This window comes from Bos grunniens, chromosome 5, assembly GCF_055505025.1.
Source record: "Bos grunniens cultivar Pamir isolate PY7600 chromosome 5, Bosgru_T2T1.0, whole genome shotgun sequence".
Taxonomy (NCBI): domain Eukaryota; kingdom Metazoa; phylum Chordata; class Mammalia; order Artiodactyla; family Bovidae; genus Bos; species Bos grunniens.
Window position 1 is genome coordinate 79862363 of NC_141169.1, and position 14272 is coordinate 79876634.

Below are 14272 nucleotides of genomic sequence, written 5' to 3' on the forward strand. Positions count from 1 at the left end.
TCTTTTAGTAAAAGTCCAGATGTCTTTACAGAAAGATGTACGTAAGCAGATTTTAGATACCTTTGCAAAAGATGGTGGGGATCCGTAGATATGCAAAAGCACATTTAGGGACCTTGTATAAGGAACTTATATTTTACTGAGAGGATCTTGTGGGTATGACAGGTGGAAAGGCATTCCATAAAGTTACAATGTATCTCTGAATATATAGATTGTTACTTGTCTTACTGGAGATAGAGATAGGGGAGGTGGTTTTTCTAGGAGATAGAGATAGGGGAGGTGGTTTTTCTATTTTCTATAGATTTTCTATAAATTTGCCTTGAGGTTTTTTTTTTTTTTTCCCACTTGAAATCTTTTAGTCTTTTGTTAAATGAATTTCCCCTTAAGAATTGTGAGCAACTGACTCCTATCTCCTCTAAAGTTATTTAGGGAGTAAATGCAGGTATTTAAAGCAGGAAATATTTTTGAGAGGTTTGTTTACTTGCCTCCCATACCAAGTATCTTGTCAACCATTCCGTTTTTAAATTGAAACTTTCTAAACTCCACCCTGGAGGCTCAGTGGTAAAGAAACCTCCTGCAATGTAGGAAATGTGGGTTCAGTCCCTGGGTGCGAAGATCCCCTCAAGAGGGGAATGGCTACCCACTCCAGTGTTCTTGCCTGGAGAATTCCATGGACAGAGAAGCCTGGTGGGCTATAGTCTAAGGGGTAGCAAAGAGCGACATGACTGAATGACTGAGCATGCTTGCGCACATACACAAACTCTGTGATAGCTACAATTTTACAGTGCTTTTGACATCACATCCTGTGTTTTTATACTTTAATCTTCCCTGTTTGCAAAATTTTCTTTCTTATTGACTGATGTTCTATTGTGATCTTTGTGATGATACTTTATATATTTTATAAGGTGAAATTTTTGGCATGTAGACTAAAGGTTTTTTCACATGAATTCCACTCTGCTCCCATGACAAACACTTTATTTTGATGAAAGATTTTTGAGTTGTTTCTCTAGGTCCTCCACTTGGTAATGTATCTCAGGGGTATTTTTAATTGTCACTTCAATGATTAGGTCAATACCTTTAATCTTCACTTTTCAGCTTTTGGCGAGTGTTGACAAACTGATAGGGACAGCTCACTTGCTACCACAGCAAGATGCTGAATGCCAGATGATAAAATAGGTACCCGTTTTAAGTATCAGGAAGCCTTGGGCTCACTAATTGTAAGTTTTGTAAGCATTATTATTTTATTTCAAGGGCTTTATGCTTTGAAATAAGTGATTAATTTAGTCTTTCAAATAGCTGGCTTATCTGATTTGTACCTGACTCGGGGGCTACAAAGATGAATGCTCAGACACATCAGTAACAGTTTTATCCATTTCATCTGCTGAGAGCAAATCTCTTGAGTTATTTCTCTGATTTCTATCACACTTCTGTTTTTCCTGATCTGTATCCGGAAATCTGACTATTCCAAAGTTAAACCTCATTGGACTGGTTATTTAATCTTCTCATCTTTTCTCTTGTTTCTAAGTTTCACTTCCTGGAAGATTTCCTTGATTTTGTCTTCTGACATTTTTACAGAGTTTTAAATTTCTGGTATGTTAAATTTTTAAGTATACTTCTGTTATCTTGAATGTTCCTTACATGTGTAGTCTATTCGTTTTAAGATTGCATTATTGTCTAATTCTGAGGATAGTTTTTCTCTCTAAGTTTTCTTCCCTTTGTAGTCTGTTTCCTACACTTTCTGTTTGTCCTAATCTCTTATCTGGGGTGTTACATTTGATCAGAATCTTGTGATTATTGGTTGAGTATTCATATTTAAGAAGTGGTACCTAAAAGTGAGTGGAAGCTTTGAATGCAGAGCTGGGGCTTCTTGACTTTTGAGTTCATAGTATCATGATTTTTGTGGAGAGGACACCAGTGTGGAAGTAGGGAGGAGTTGTCTTAACACTGAAGCTGTAAAAGATGGATAAATTTGACATGTAGAATTTATTCCTCTTAAAGTTCTGTTAGGGAAAATAATGTCAAAAGACAAATGACTGCCTGCAGGGGGAGAAAATCAAGAAAAAGGCCAGCAGAATTGAACACTCAGTTCATATGTACTTAAAAAAAATCAGTAAGCATATGTAAAGTTTTAAAGTGCATCTTGTGGAAAGCATGTGGGAAAACAGGCACTCATACTGTAGATGATAATAAAATGAGTACTTTTTGGAAAGAGAAAGTATATGCTTTCTGACGCCGAAATTCCAGTACTAGTAATTTACAAATAGTTTTGGAATTACACTGAGATACAGCATTAATTATAACAGCAAAAACTGGAGAAACAACCTAGATGTCCATCAGTAGGAATTGGTTAAGTCAGAAAAGACTATCCTGCAGTGTGTGCAATGTCATTTGTGTAAAATTTCTGAAAGAAAGTATATGTGGTTGAATTTTTTTTTCCTAGTAGTATGTACAAAATGTGATAGTGTTGGCTCTCAGGAAAAGGGGTTGGTTAGTAGGTATTTTTCATTCTGCATATTACTATAGAACTTTAAATGTACTTGTCACTTTTTTGTTAAAAACTAAAGATAAAATGTTAGATTGCTGTGGTACTTACCCTGTCTTGTTTTTGCTTGGATAGAGCTTGAGGGTCTGCTTTAATTATCATTAAGCCTGGGATAACACATGGAAGAATTTTACTATAAAAACCTTTCACCTTTCACTAATATTTGTATTTCACTTAATGATTTAGAGTACTCTCATTTGTGTAATCTTATTTGATCTTCATAGTGGTCCTGGTGAGGCAGATACTTTTTTAGGAGATAAGAAAATTGGGACAGTTGGAGATTGACTTTCTAAGGCCACTAGCAGAAGTGCCCCAGCCAGGCTTTGAGTCCAAGTACAGTGGCAGCCATTCCTATTGTTCATGTTGCTCTTCTTTAGTTCTCAGGTGTGGTTTCCTCGTATTTTCCATTGCTTTTCTTTTTCTTTTCTTTTTGCACACAGTTATTTTAGAGGTACTACTCAGCTTTTACTAGGGCAGACTAAACACTGTGAACTGGATACACTGAACCTGGTTGAGGCTGTCATAAGTTATCATTTTTCATATGTCCTGAATTTGAACAGGATGACTCCATTTCCAAAGTGAAATGTGGAAAGTCTGAGGAAACGAAGAAACAGAAGATTTTGAGGAAAAAAACTGATTTGAAAGTACAAATTTCATCTTCAGCCTTAGTTAATACCACTCTTTTTAGTTTCTCTGCCTCCCACCACTACTATCATTTTAGTTTCTTGGAGATGGAAATTTCTGGCTTCTGATCCAAAACTTCCTAACCCTCTATTGCTGTTGCTGCTAAGTCGCTTCAGTCGTGTCCGACTCTGTGCGACCCCATAGACAGCAGCCCACCAGGCTCCCCCGTCCCTGGGATTCTCCAGGCAAGAACACTGGAGTGGGTTGCCATTTCCTTCTCCAATGCATGAAAGTGAAAAGTGAAAGTGAAGTCGCTCAGTCGTGTCCCACTCTTAGCAACCCCATGGACTGCTGCCTACCAGGCTCCTCTGTCCATGGGATTTTCCAGGCAAGAGTACTGGAGTGGGGTACCATTGCCTTCTCTGAACCCTTTATTACTTTAGCTTATAAATACTGATTTCTTATCAGTGTTATCAGTATCAGGTTGGATGGCATCATCGACTCAATGGACATGTCCAAACTCCAGGGTATGGTGAAGGACAGGGAAGTCTGGCGTGTTGTCCACGGAGTCACAAAGAGTCAGACATGACTAAGTGACTAAACAACAATAGATTTTTTTATTTAAAAAAAATTCTTTTTTAACTGAGAGGTCTGTCAGATTCTTCTAAAAAACTCTACTCACGGCTTTTGGTTACATGCGACAGTTCAAAGGAGAGTACCATGCCACTGACTTTATTATACTAACAATACTGAAGATCTTACATTTATGAGACGTATGTAAGTACTGTTGCCTGTATTTCAGGTGCTATGACGTAGAGTTCAGCCAATAGAGACCCTTTTGAAGTAGAGGCATTTAGTCAAAAAATTTATCATACTCACACATCATTTGAATGATTTAAGATTAAGAGATCATGTAACTTACAGATAGAGATTTTTGTGCATTGGGTTTTAACTCCCATTTTTGTCTTTACCATATGGACGAGATTCAATCCTGCTAACATAGACTTGCTGCTAACATAGCAGATGAGCTGCTGCCAACAGATGGGGAGGACAGCTGTGTGATATTCCATTTAGATGACTGAAATGTTAAATCTTAAAAAAAGGCCACAGTGGTAGTGCTTGGAGTGAAAATTGCTTTCCATAACTTGAGCTGTAATCATGCCAGTTATCCTCTATAGCTGTATTTCTAGGATGATGTCATCTACTTCTATGCTGTCAACTAACTTACATACACAGATGACTCACGGTTCTCTTTACTCCTTCTTGTAACCACCTCCCCGCACCCCCTCTCCCCGTCATAACTTCCTCTTTCTCACCCAGCTATTCTGTTGTGAGATCCAGATGTCAATTTCCAGATGTCACTGGAAATCTACCTGTATAACCCATAAGCACCTCTAGTTCAACATGTCCAAAGACAAATCCATCTTTCCTTCAGAATATAGTACTCTTCCCATTTTCCCAAAGGTCATCAAATCTTGATGCTCTATAATCATTTTTGACTTCCTTTTTGTTACTTTGTGGATATAATCAGTCACAAATGTCTGTTGCGCCAATGAAGTCACAAATTTCTGTTGTTTCTGTGAAATGTCTCGTATCTGTCCTATCTTCTTTATTCTTACTGTGTATATCCTGTTTCAGATGCCTTCTCTCTCACACATTCATTTATTTATTCATTCAACCAATATTTACTAATTGCTTATTATGTGTCAGGCATAGTATGGAACTATGTCTCATTTATCAAAGGATGAATAAGGTCTCTCCTCTCCTTAATAGAATACAATGATAATAATTAATACTGAGCATTAGCATGGGCAATGTACTTACCTTATTCAGTCTTCACAGTAGCTTTTGGAAACAGATGAGCAAACAGGCCCAGAAAGGTGAGGCAATAAGCAAACTACAATGAGAAAATACAGCTCACTCAAATTCTATCTTAAGATGAATATGTTAATTTATACAGACATACTCTCATATTGTACATAGTAGTAAAAAAGAGGGAACTCATAAACAATGAACCATTATAAGCTAAAGATATAGTTTAGGGAAAGCTACTTTAAAACACTTGTAAAGAAATAGGTGTTTATGGGGTTTTTTTGGAGTGTTTTATTTTTGTTGTCTCAGAATTTGACAGCATTATTTTTTAGTAACTTGTCTTCACTGCATCTTTTCAAAGCATACACAGTTTTCATGGGAACATCATCTCTTTATTTAATTATATATTTTGTAACTTAAAATTATTTTGAGATAATTGTAGATTCTCATGTAGTTGTAAGAAATAATACAGATGGATCCTGTGTACCCTTTATTCAGTTTCCTTCAAAAGTAACATCTTGCAAAACTGTGATGCAATATCACAACTAGGATAATGAGGTTGATGCAGTTAAGACACAGATTATTTCCATTTGCACAGCAATCCCTCATATTGCCCTTCCATATTAACATACACTTCCCTCTTGTAGCCATCCCCACTTGAATCCCTCAGAAGCCCCGATCTGTTTTTAATTATTTTATGAATGTATTAACATACACTTCCCTCTTGTAGCCATCCCCACTTGAATCCCTCAGAAGCCCCGATCTGTTTTTAATTATTTTATGAATGTCTGTGCACACCAGGACCCAGGAGAAAGGAGCAGTGACCCCACAAGAGACTGACCCAGACTTGCCTGTGAGTGTCCAGGAGTCTCCTGCGGAGTCATGGGTCAGGCAGTGCCCTGCTACAGGGTTGGGGGCACTGAGTGCAGCAGTGCCTGGCATGGGATCTTTTGAAAGAGGTCACCATTTTCTTCATTACCTCCACCATAGTTTGGTCTTAGGTCAAAGAATAGGGAGGAAACACAGCCCCACCCATCAAAGAAAATTGGATTAAAGATTTACTGAGCATGCGCCCCCCACCCCCCACCCCCACCATCAGAACAAGACCCAGTTTCCCCCACAGACAGTCTCTTGTCCATAAGGCCCTTATCCTTATGAGGGCAGACAGAATGAAAATCACAATCACAGACAACTAATCAAACTGATCACATGGACCACAGCCTTGTCTTAATGAAACTAGGAGCCATGCTGTGTAGGGCCACCCAAGATGTATGGGTCATGGTGGAGACATCTGACAAAATGTGGTCCATTGGAGAACGGAATGGCAAACCACTTCAGTATTCTTGCCTTGAGAATCTCATGAACAGTATTAAAAGGCAAAAAGATAACAAAATTGAAAGATGAACTCCCCAGGTCAGTAGGTGCCCAATATGCTATGGAGAAGAGTAGAGAAATAACTCCAAAACAATGAAGAGAGAGAGCCAAAGCAAAAACAATGCCCAGTTGTTGATGTGACTGGTGATGGAAGTAAAGTCCAATGTTGTAAAGAACAACACTACATAGGAATCTGGAATATTAGGTCCATGAATCAAGGTAAATGGAAATGGTCTAACAGGAGATGGAAAGAGTGAACATTGACATTTTAGGAATCAGTGAACTAAAATGGACTGGAATGGATGAATTTAACTCAGATGACCATGATATCTACTACTGTGGGCAAGAATCCTTTGGAAGAAATGGAGTAGCGCTCATAATCAACAAAAGAGTCCTAAATGCAGTTCTTGGGTGCAGTCTCAAAAACTACAGAATGATCTCTGCCTGTTTCCAAGGCAAACCACTCAATGTCACAGTAATCCAAGTCTATGCCCCAACCAGTAATGCTGAAGAAGCTGAAGTTGAACAGTTCAATGAAGACCTACAGGACCTTCTAGAACTAACACCCAAAAAAGATGTCCTTTTCATCATAGGGGACTGGAATGCAAAAGTAGGAAGTCAAGAGGTACCTGGAGTAACAGGCAAATTTGGCCTTGGAGTACAAAATGAGCAGGTCAAAGGCTAACAGACTTTTGCCAAGAGAATGCAGTGGTGATAGCAAACACCCTCTTCCAACAACACAAGAGAAGACTCTACACATGGACATCACCAGATGGTCAACACCGAAATCAGATTGATTATATTCTTTGCAGCCAAAGATGGAGAAGCTCTATACAGTCAGCAAAAACAAGACTGGGAGCTGACTGTGGCTCAGATCATGAACTCCTTATTGCCAAATTCAGACTTAAATTGAAGAAAGTAGGGAAAACCACTAGAGCACTCAGGTATGACCTAAATCATACCCCTTATGATTATACAGTGGAAATGGCAAATAAATTCAAGGGATTAGATATGATAGTGTCTGAAGAACTATGGACTGAAGTTTGTGACATGTACACGCAGCGATCAAGACCATTCCCAAGAAAAAGAAATTCAAAAAGGTAACATGGTTGTCTGAGGAGGCCTTACAAATAGATGAGAAAAGAAGAGAAGCTAAAGGCAAAGGAGAAAAGAAAAGATATACCTATTTGAATGCAGAGTTCCAGTAAGGAGTAGATAAAAGGAGAGATAAAAAAGCCTTCCTCAGTGATCAGTGCAAAGAAATAGAAGAAAACAGTAAGGAGAGAGAAAAAAACCTTCCTGAGTGATCAGTGCAAAGAAATGGAAGAAACCAATAGAATAGGAAAGACTAAAGATCTCTTCAAGAAAATTAGAGATAACAAAGCAGCATTTCATGCAAAGATGGGCACAGTAAAGAAAAGAAATGGTATGGACCTAACAGAAACAAGATATTAAGAAGAGATGGCAAGAATACACAGAACTATACAAAAAAGATCTTCATGATCCAGATTAGCACGATAGTGTGATCACCCACTTAAGAGCCAGACATACTGGAATGTGATGTCAAGTGGGCCATAGGAAGCATTACTACGAACAAAGGTAGTGGAGGTGATGGAATTCCAGTTGAGCTATTTCAAATCCTAATAGATGATGCTGTGAAAGTGTCGCACGCAACGTGTCAGCAAATTTGGAAAACTCAGCAATGGCCACAGGACTGGAAAAGGTCAGTTTTCATTCCAATCCCAAAGAAAGGCAATGCCAAAGAATGCTCAAACTACTGCACAATTGCACTCATCTCATATGCTAGCAAAGAAATGCTCAAAATTCTCCACGTCAGGCTTCAACAGTACTTGACCCGTGAACTTCCAGATGTTCAAGCTGGATTTAGAAAAGACAGAGGAACCAGAGATCAAATTGTCAGCATCCATTGGATCATTGAAAGAGCAGGAGAGTTTCAGAAAAACATCTACTTCTGCTTTATTGACTATGCCAAAGCTTTTGACTGTGTGGATCACGACAAACTGTGGAAAATTCTTCAAGAGATGGGAATGCCAGACCACCTGACCTGCCTCCTGAGAAATCTGTATGTAGGTCAAGAAGCAATAGTTAGAACTGGATGTGGAACAACAGACTGGTTCCAAATAGGGAAAGAGTATGTCAAGGCTGTATATTGTCACCCTGCTTATTTAACTTCTATGCAGAGTACATCATACAAAATGCCAGGCTGGAGGAAGCACATGCTGGAAAGATTGCTGGGAGAAATATCAATAACCTCAGATATGCAGAGGATACCACCCTTATGGCAGAAAGGGAAGAAGAACTAAAGAGCCTCTTGATGATAGTGAAAGAGGAGTGAAAAATTTGGCTTAAAACTCAACATTCAGAAAACTAAGATCATGGCTTCCGGTCCCATCACTTTATGGCAAATAATGGAAACAATGGAAACAGTGAGAGACTTTATTTTCTTGGGCTCCAAAATCACTGCAGATGGTGACTGCAGCCATGAAATTAAAAGATGCTTGCGCCTTGGAAGAAAAGCTATGACCAACCTAGATAGCATATTAAAAAGCAGAGACATTACTTTGCCAACCAAAGTCCATCTAGTCAAACCTATGGTTTTTCTAGTCGTCATATATGGATGTGAGATTTGGAGTATAAAGAAAGCTGAGCACCAAAGAATTGATGCTTTTGAACTGTAGTGTTGGAGAAGACTCTTGAGAATCCCTTGGATTGCAAGGAGATCCAACCAGTCCATCCTAAAGGAGATCAGTCCTGGGTGTTCACTGGAAGGACTGATGCTGAAGCTGAAACTCCACTACTTGGGCCACCTGATGTGAACTGACTCATTTGAAAAGATCCTGAAGCTGGGAAAGATTGAAGGCGGGAGGAGAAGGGGACGACAGAGGATGAGATGATTGGATGCATCACCAACTTGATGGGCATGAGTTTGAGCAAGCTCCAGGAGTTGGTCAAGGACAGGGAAGCCTGATGTGCTGTAGTCCATGGGGTCGCAAGGAGTCGGGCCCTACTGAGGGACTAAACTGAATTGAACTGATATTTAAAAAATATATAAATATCAAAGAGTATGTAACCTTTTGGGATTGGCTTTTTTTCACTTGTCATAATTCTCATCTAGGATTCATCGAGTATGTTGTTGCCTGTTTTATTCCTTTCAACTGCTCAGTAGTATTCCCATGGTATAAATGTGCCAGATTGTTTAGCCACTGTTTTCCAGAGAGGCTGTACCATTTAAAACTCCAGCCAACAATGTATGAGTGATCCAGTTTCTCTGTATTCTCAGTAGTATTTAGTTGTGTTATACAAAGATACCATATATATATGTATATATGTATGTATATGTGTGTGTGTGTGTATACACACAGTACAGTGTTGGATACCAGTGAGAGGTTTTAAGATGAGAACTAAAACTGTATCTTGCATATATCAAGTGCACATACCTTAGATAGTAACTAAGGGATTAGTGTTCACTTTTTGTTGGCAGTTTTAGTGGTAGAAATGAAGGCAGAAGCCTAGGAATAACCGATTGAAGCAAAGTAAGGAAGCGGAGACAAGGAATGAATACCATTCTTTGGAAAAGGATGAACAATAGAGAGTATTATTGCAAAAAAGACTGTTTTTAACCGGGGGAGATGTTTTTAGGCTGAGGTTGAATCAGTGGAGAGAAAGAGGTTGAAAATAGAGGAAAAATGTTTCACAAATTTTCAACCATAAGTGTAATAATACTCAATTCATTTTAATGAAAAATATATAGAATAGAGATTTGTGGAGCAAGGTCCCAGGGGAATGGGAGATTAGGTTCAGATTGGAGGCAAGGAGGTGTAAAGCAGAGTAAAGTGAAAGTGAAGTTGCTCAGTCATGTCTGACTCTTTGCGACCCCATGGACTGTACCCTGCCAGGCTCCTCCGTCCATGGCATTTTCCGGGCAGGAATACTGGAGTGGGTTGCCATTTCCTTCTCCAGGGGACATTCCCCACCCAGGGACTGAACCTGGGTCTCCTGCACTGCAGGCAGACTCTTAAGAGTTTGAGTACCAGGGAAACCTGGTAAACAGGCTTAAAGCAGGGAAACAGATTAATTTGTGTTTCAGTGATTGAGCCTGGTGATTTTGTTCATCTTTGCAGGGCTCTGTGGAAAGAGGGAATTTGAGAAGAGTCTTGAGGGTTGGAACAGTTGCTGAAGTGATGCTGAGCAAAGGAAAGGAACAGGATTTTGGGGCCTAAGGAAGGAACACACATTTGTAACAGTAACAGTTTTCACATTGGGTCAAGGGTAGACTTGAGAAAGGATGGAAAAGTGATTGAGTTGGAAAATAGGTGTAAAGTAATTAAGGGAGACAGAGACGGAAGAGAAGGTCTTAAACTGAAAAGAAGATATTGGAGTTAAGATTCCAGAGGTCAAGGAGTTTTAGATTCATGAAGTCCAAGAAAGTAGGATAAGGAAATAGTGTGAAGATGAAAGGCACTATGTTTCATAAAACCTTGAGTGGTAAGGAGTTTGTAGTTTGTATTTTATCTTGATATTGATGAGAAGTCATCAAGGAAGGAACATGACAGTATTAATCTGTAAGAAACACTACTCTATGGAAGTTCAGAGAATGGGCAAAACTGGAAGCAACCAGAGACATATTAGGCACTTTTGCACCCAGCTGCAGGATGTGATCCCATTTACAGCCCCTGTAGAGGGGAAAGCGATCAGGCTGCTAAGTTTTCTACCACAAAATTTCTACCTTCTTGATTGAACCCAGTTAACGGAACCATTTTGTTTCAATTATCTGCTCTGGGAAAGATCACACCTCTTCAGATGTATTTTGCCCACAATCATCTTTACAAGTGTAATTAAACTTTTTCAGAGTAACCTCAGGAACAACTAGCTCCTTAATATTTTTATGCCACTGAAATTTGGGGGCCAGATATGGCCACAGTGGGTGGAGACAGCATGACGTTTCTTGCCTTTCACTACTTTTCTGAGAAGATTTGGAAAATTTTCAGAAACTTTCAGTTCAGTTCAGTCGCTCAGTCACGTCCGACTCTTTGCGACCTCATGAATCGCGGCACACCAGGCCTCCCTGTCCATCACCAACTCCTGGAGTTCACTCAGACTCATGTCCATCGAGTCAGTGATGCCATCCAGCCATCTCATCCTCTGTCGTCCCCTTCTCCTCCTGCCCCCAATCCCTCCCAGCATCAGAGTCTTTTCCAATGAGTCAACTCTTCGCATGAGGTGGCCAAAGTACTGGAGTTTCAGCTTTAGCATGATTCCTTCCAAAGAAATCCCAGGGCTGATCTCCTTCAGAATGGACTGGTTGGATCTCCTTGCAGTCCAAGGGACTCTCAAGAGTCTTCTCCAACACCACAGTTCAAAAGCATCAATTCTTTGGCGCTCAGCCTTCTTCACCGTCCAACTCTCACATCCATACATGACCAGAGGAAAAACCATAGCCTTGACTAGACGGACCTTTGTTGGCAAAGTAATGTCTTTGCTTTTCAATATGCTATCTAGGTTGGTCATAACTTTCCTTCCAAGGAGTAAGCGTCTTTTAATTTCATGGCTGCAGTCACCATCTGCAGTGATTTTGGAGCCCAGAAAAATAAAGTCTGACACTGTTTCCACTGTTTCTCCATCTATTTCCCATGAAGTGATGGGACCGGATGCCATGATCTTAGTTTTCTGAATGTTGAACTTTAAGCCAACTTTTTCACTTTCCACTTTCACTTTCATCAAGAGGCTTTTGAGTTCCTCTTCACTTTCTGCCATAAGGGTGGTGTCATCTGCATATCTGAAGTTATTGATATTTCTCCCGGAAATCTTGATTCCAGCTTGTATTTCTTCCAGTCCAGAGTTTCTCATGATGTACTCTGCATATGAGTTAAATAAGCAGGGTGACAATATACAGCCTCGACTAGGCATATAGTTTCTCTGATCTGGAACAGTTACTTTATGTATATTTGTTTATATTTTTCTCTTCTATCACATTGTGAGTTCTTTCATAGTAACCTGCATTGAATTTTGTTATAATGTGGTACCTAAGTATCTTGGTACTCTGGCTGAAAAATACCTGTGGCGGATTCATTTTGATATTTGGCAAAACTAATACAATTATGTAAAGTTTAAAAATAGAATTTAAAAAAAAAAAAATTCAGGATGTGAGTGAGTAACTGAATGAACGAATGATGGCTCCCACAGAGACAGCTTTGTGCTAGTGGTAAAGAACCCGCCTGCCAATGTAGAAGACATAGAAGATGAGGGTTCAATCCTTGGGTAGGGAAGATTCCCTTGGAGGAGGGCGTGGCAACCCACGCCAGTATTCTTGCCTGGAGAATCCCAATGACAGAGGAGCCTTGTGGGTACAGTCCATAGGGTCGCACAGAGTCGGACACGACTGAAGCGACTTAGCACGCACGCAGATGATCTCAGTTGTAATACCCAAAGAATTTTCAGACTAATAAATAGTGCCATTCCACCCATATACGCTTAATTTGGAAGCAACTGTAAAGAGACACCTTGCGAGCTCGGTTCTCCCAAAGGGAAATGGCAGGAAGTTCTTTGCCGTAGGGCAGCACGACGACCGCCTGTTGGAGCTAGTGAGCCGGTTTCCCTGCTGGAAAGAAGCCGAGACCACTTTCCGTACAGCAGCATGGTGGCCGCTAGAGGGGGCGGCCATAGCAGCATGCCCGGGGGAAGAGGCCGCCGTAAAGGAGGCGCCGTTTCCTCTTCTTACTTCTCCCGCCTCCCACCGGCTGTCGTAAAAGGGTGAATGGAGAGCGAGTTGTGGGGGGTAGAAAGGGAGGACAAGGGGCGCGGAGTCAGAGTGGCGCAGCAAGTGGCTGCAGGTGGCGACGGTGGCGGGGGGTGAGGAGTGAGGTAGTTCAGGGGTCGCGGCGGAGGAGGCTGAGAGGGTCAAAAGAAAAACTAAAGCGGCAGTCTGGCCTACTGGTCCGGGGGCCGCGGAGCCCCCGCCTGGGGAGATGGACCTCAACCGGATCATCCAGGCGCTGAAGGGCACCATCGACCCGAAGCTGCGGATTGCGGCCGAGAATGAACTCAACCAGGTGAGGAGCGGGCCCTCCGCCGCCTCGCCGGGCTCTCCCTCTTCGGCGCCCCTGATCTCCACCCCCACCCGGGCCCCGACCCGGGACCCCGGACCCCGGACCCCGGATCTCAACGCGTCTCTCGGCCGGTTCCGTCCCCGCCCCCGCCGCCGGGTCCGGCGGTACCGTACTCCTTGGATCTTTTCTCAACGGCTCACGCACCTGTTGGCCACCTTTGCATCTTTCCCTGTCGTTTTTCTTCCCAGTGCAGTTTGTTCAGCTCGCCTGGTCCGCAGAAAGAAGCTTTAGCAAGCTTTGCTAGTGTTTTCGGGATGTGATTTCTTTTCCTTAAGTACGCCGAGTTGGTGGGAAAATTCACTTAAAATTAAAATCTGAGTTCTTTTTTTCTGCAGACCCAGACCTTTTTAGGTGTTGCTGTGGGAAACCCTGTCCATTCGCCTGCTTCTGTGGGGTTTGGCAGGACCGTTTAGACCCTGAGTGGCAGAGTTTGTTGGAGCGCTGGGGAAATGCTGGCGGAAGAGTGCTTTGGGAAGAATAGACAGTTTTTATGGTGGTGGTGCTTTGCAAAAGCCACGCCGAATAGTAAGAGTTTGTAGAGGTTTTCTAAAAAACGGTAAAATGTGTGAGACTTTCTTTTATCCCCCTTCCTTTATTCTTGCTAACTAGCTTTGACTTTGTTCCAGTGATATTACCGACATTGGCAAATTCAATGATCCCAAACTCTAGGTTGTATTTTCCTCCTCCCCTGTAAGAATGAATCATAAACTTATCACTACAAAGTACGAAGTAAGGTCTACCCCCAGGATAGAGTGACAGGTTTGAGGTTGCAGTAATCCTTAACATGTAAAGGAAT

The 14272-nt window shown here is 41.2% G+C and overlaps 1 protein-coding gene and 1 long non-coding RNA gene across 4 annotated transcripts in view; one reads left to right on the plus strand and one right to left on the minus strand.

Annotated features, from left to right (window-relative positions):
* Positions 1 to 1963: 1963 nt before the first annotated feature.
* LOC147372513 (uncharacterized) lies at positions 1964 to 13959 on the minus strand. The gene is made up of 3 exons (XR_015164141.1): positions 13621 to 13959; positions 4988 to 5060; positions 1964 to 3133 (listed from the first exon to the last, which is right to left on the minus strand). It is a non-coding gene; the product is annotated as an uncharacterized LOC147372513 (long non-coding RNA).
* IPO8 (importin 8) overlaps positions 13113 to 14272 on the plus strand; it is a 65859-nt gene continuing 64699 nt past the window's right edge. For all 3 annotated transcript variants that reach the window (XM_086401534.1, XM_086401535.1, XM_086401536.1), the window contains exon 1: positions 13113 to 13419. In XM_086401534.1, coding sequence (XP_086257660.1) covers positions 13336 to 13419 — 84 coding nt within the window. In that variant the 5' untranslated portion in view covers positions 13113 to 13335. The remainder of the gene's footprint in view (positions 13420 to 14272) is intronic.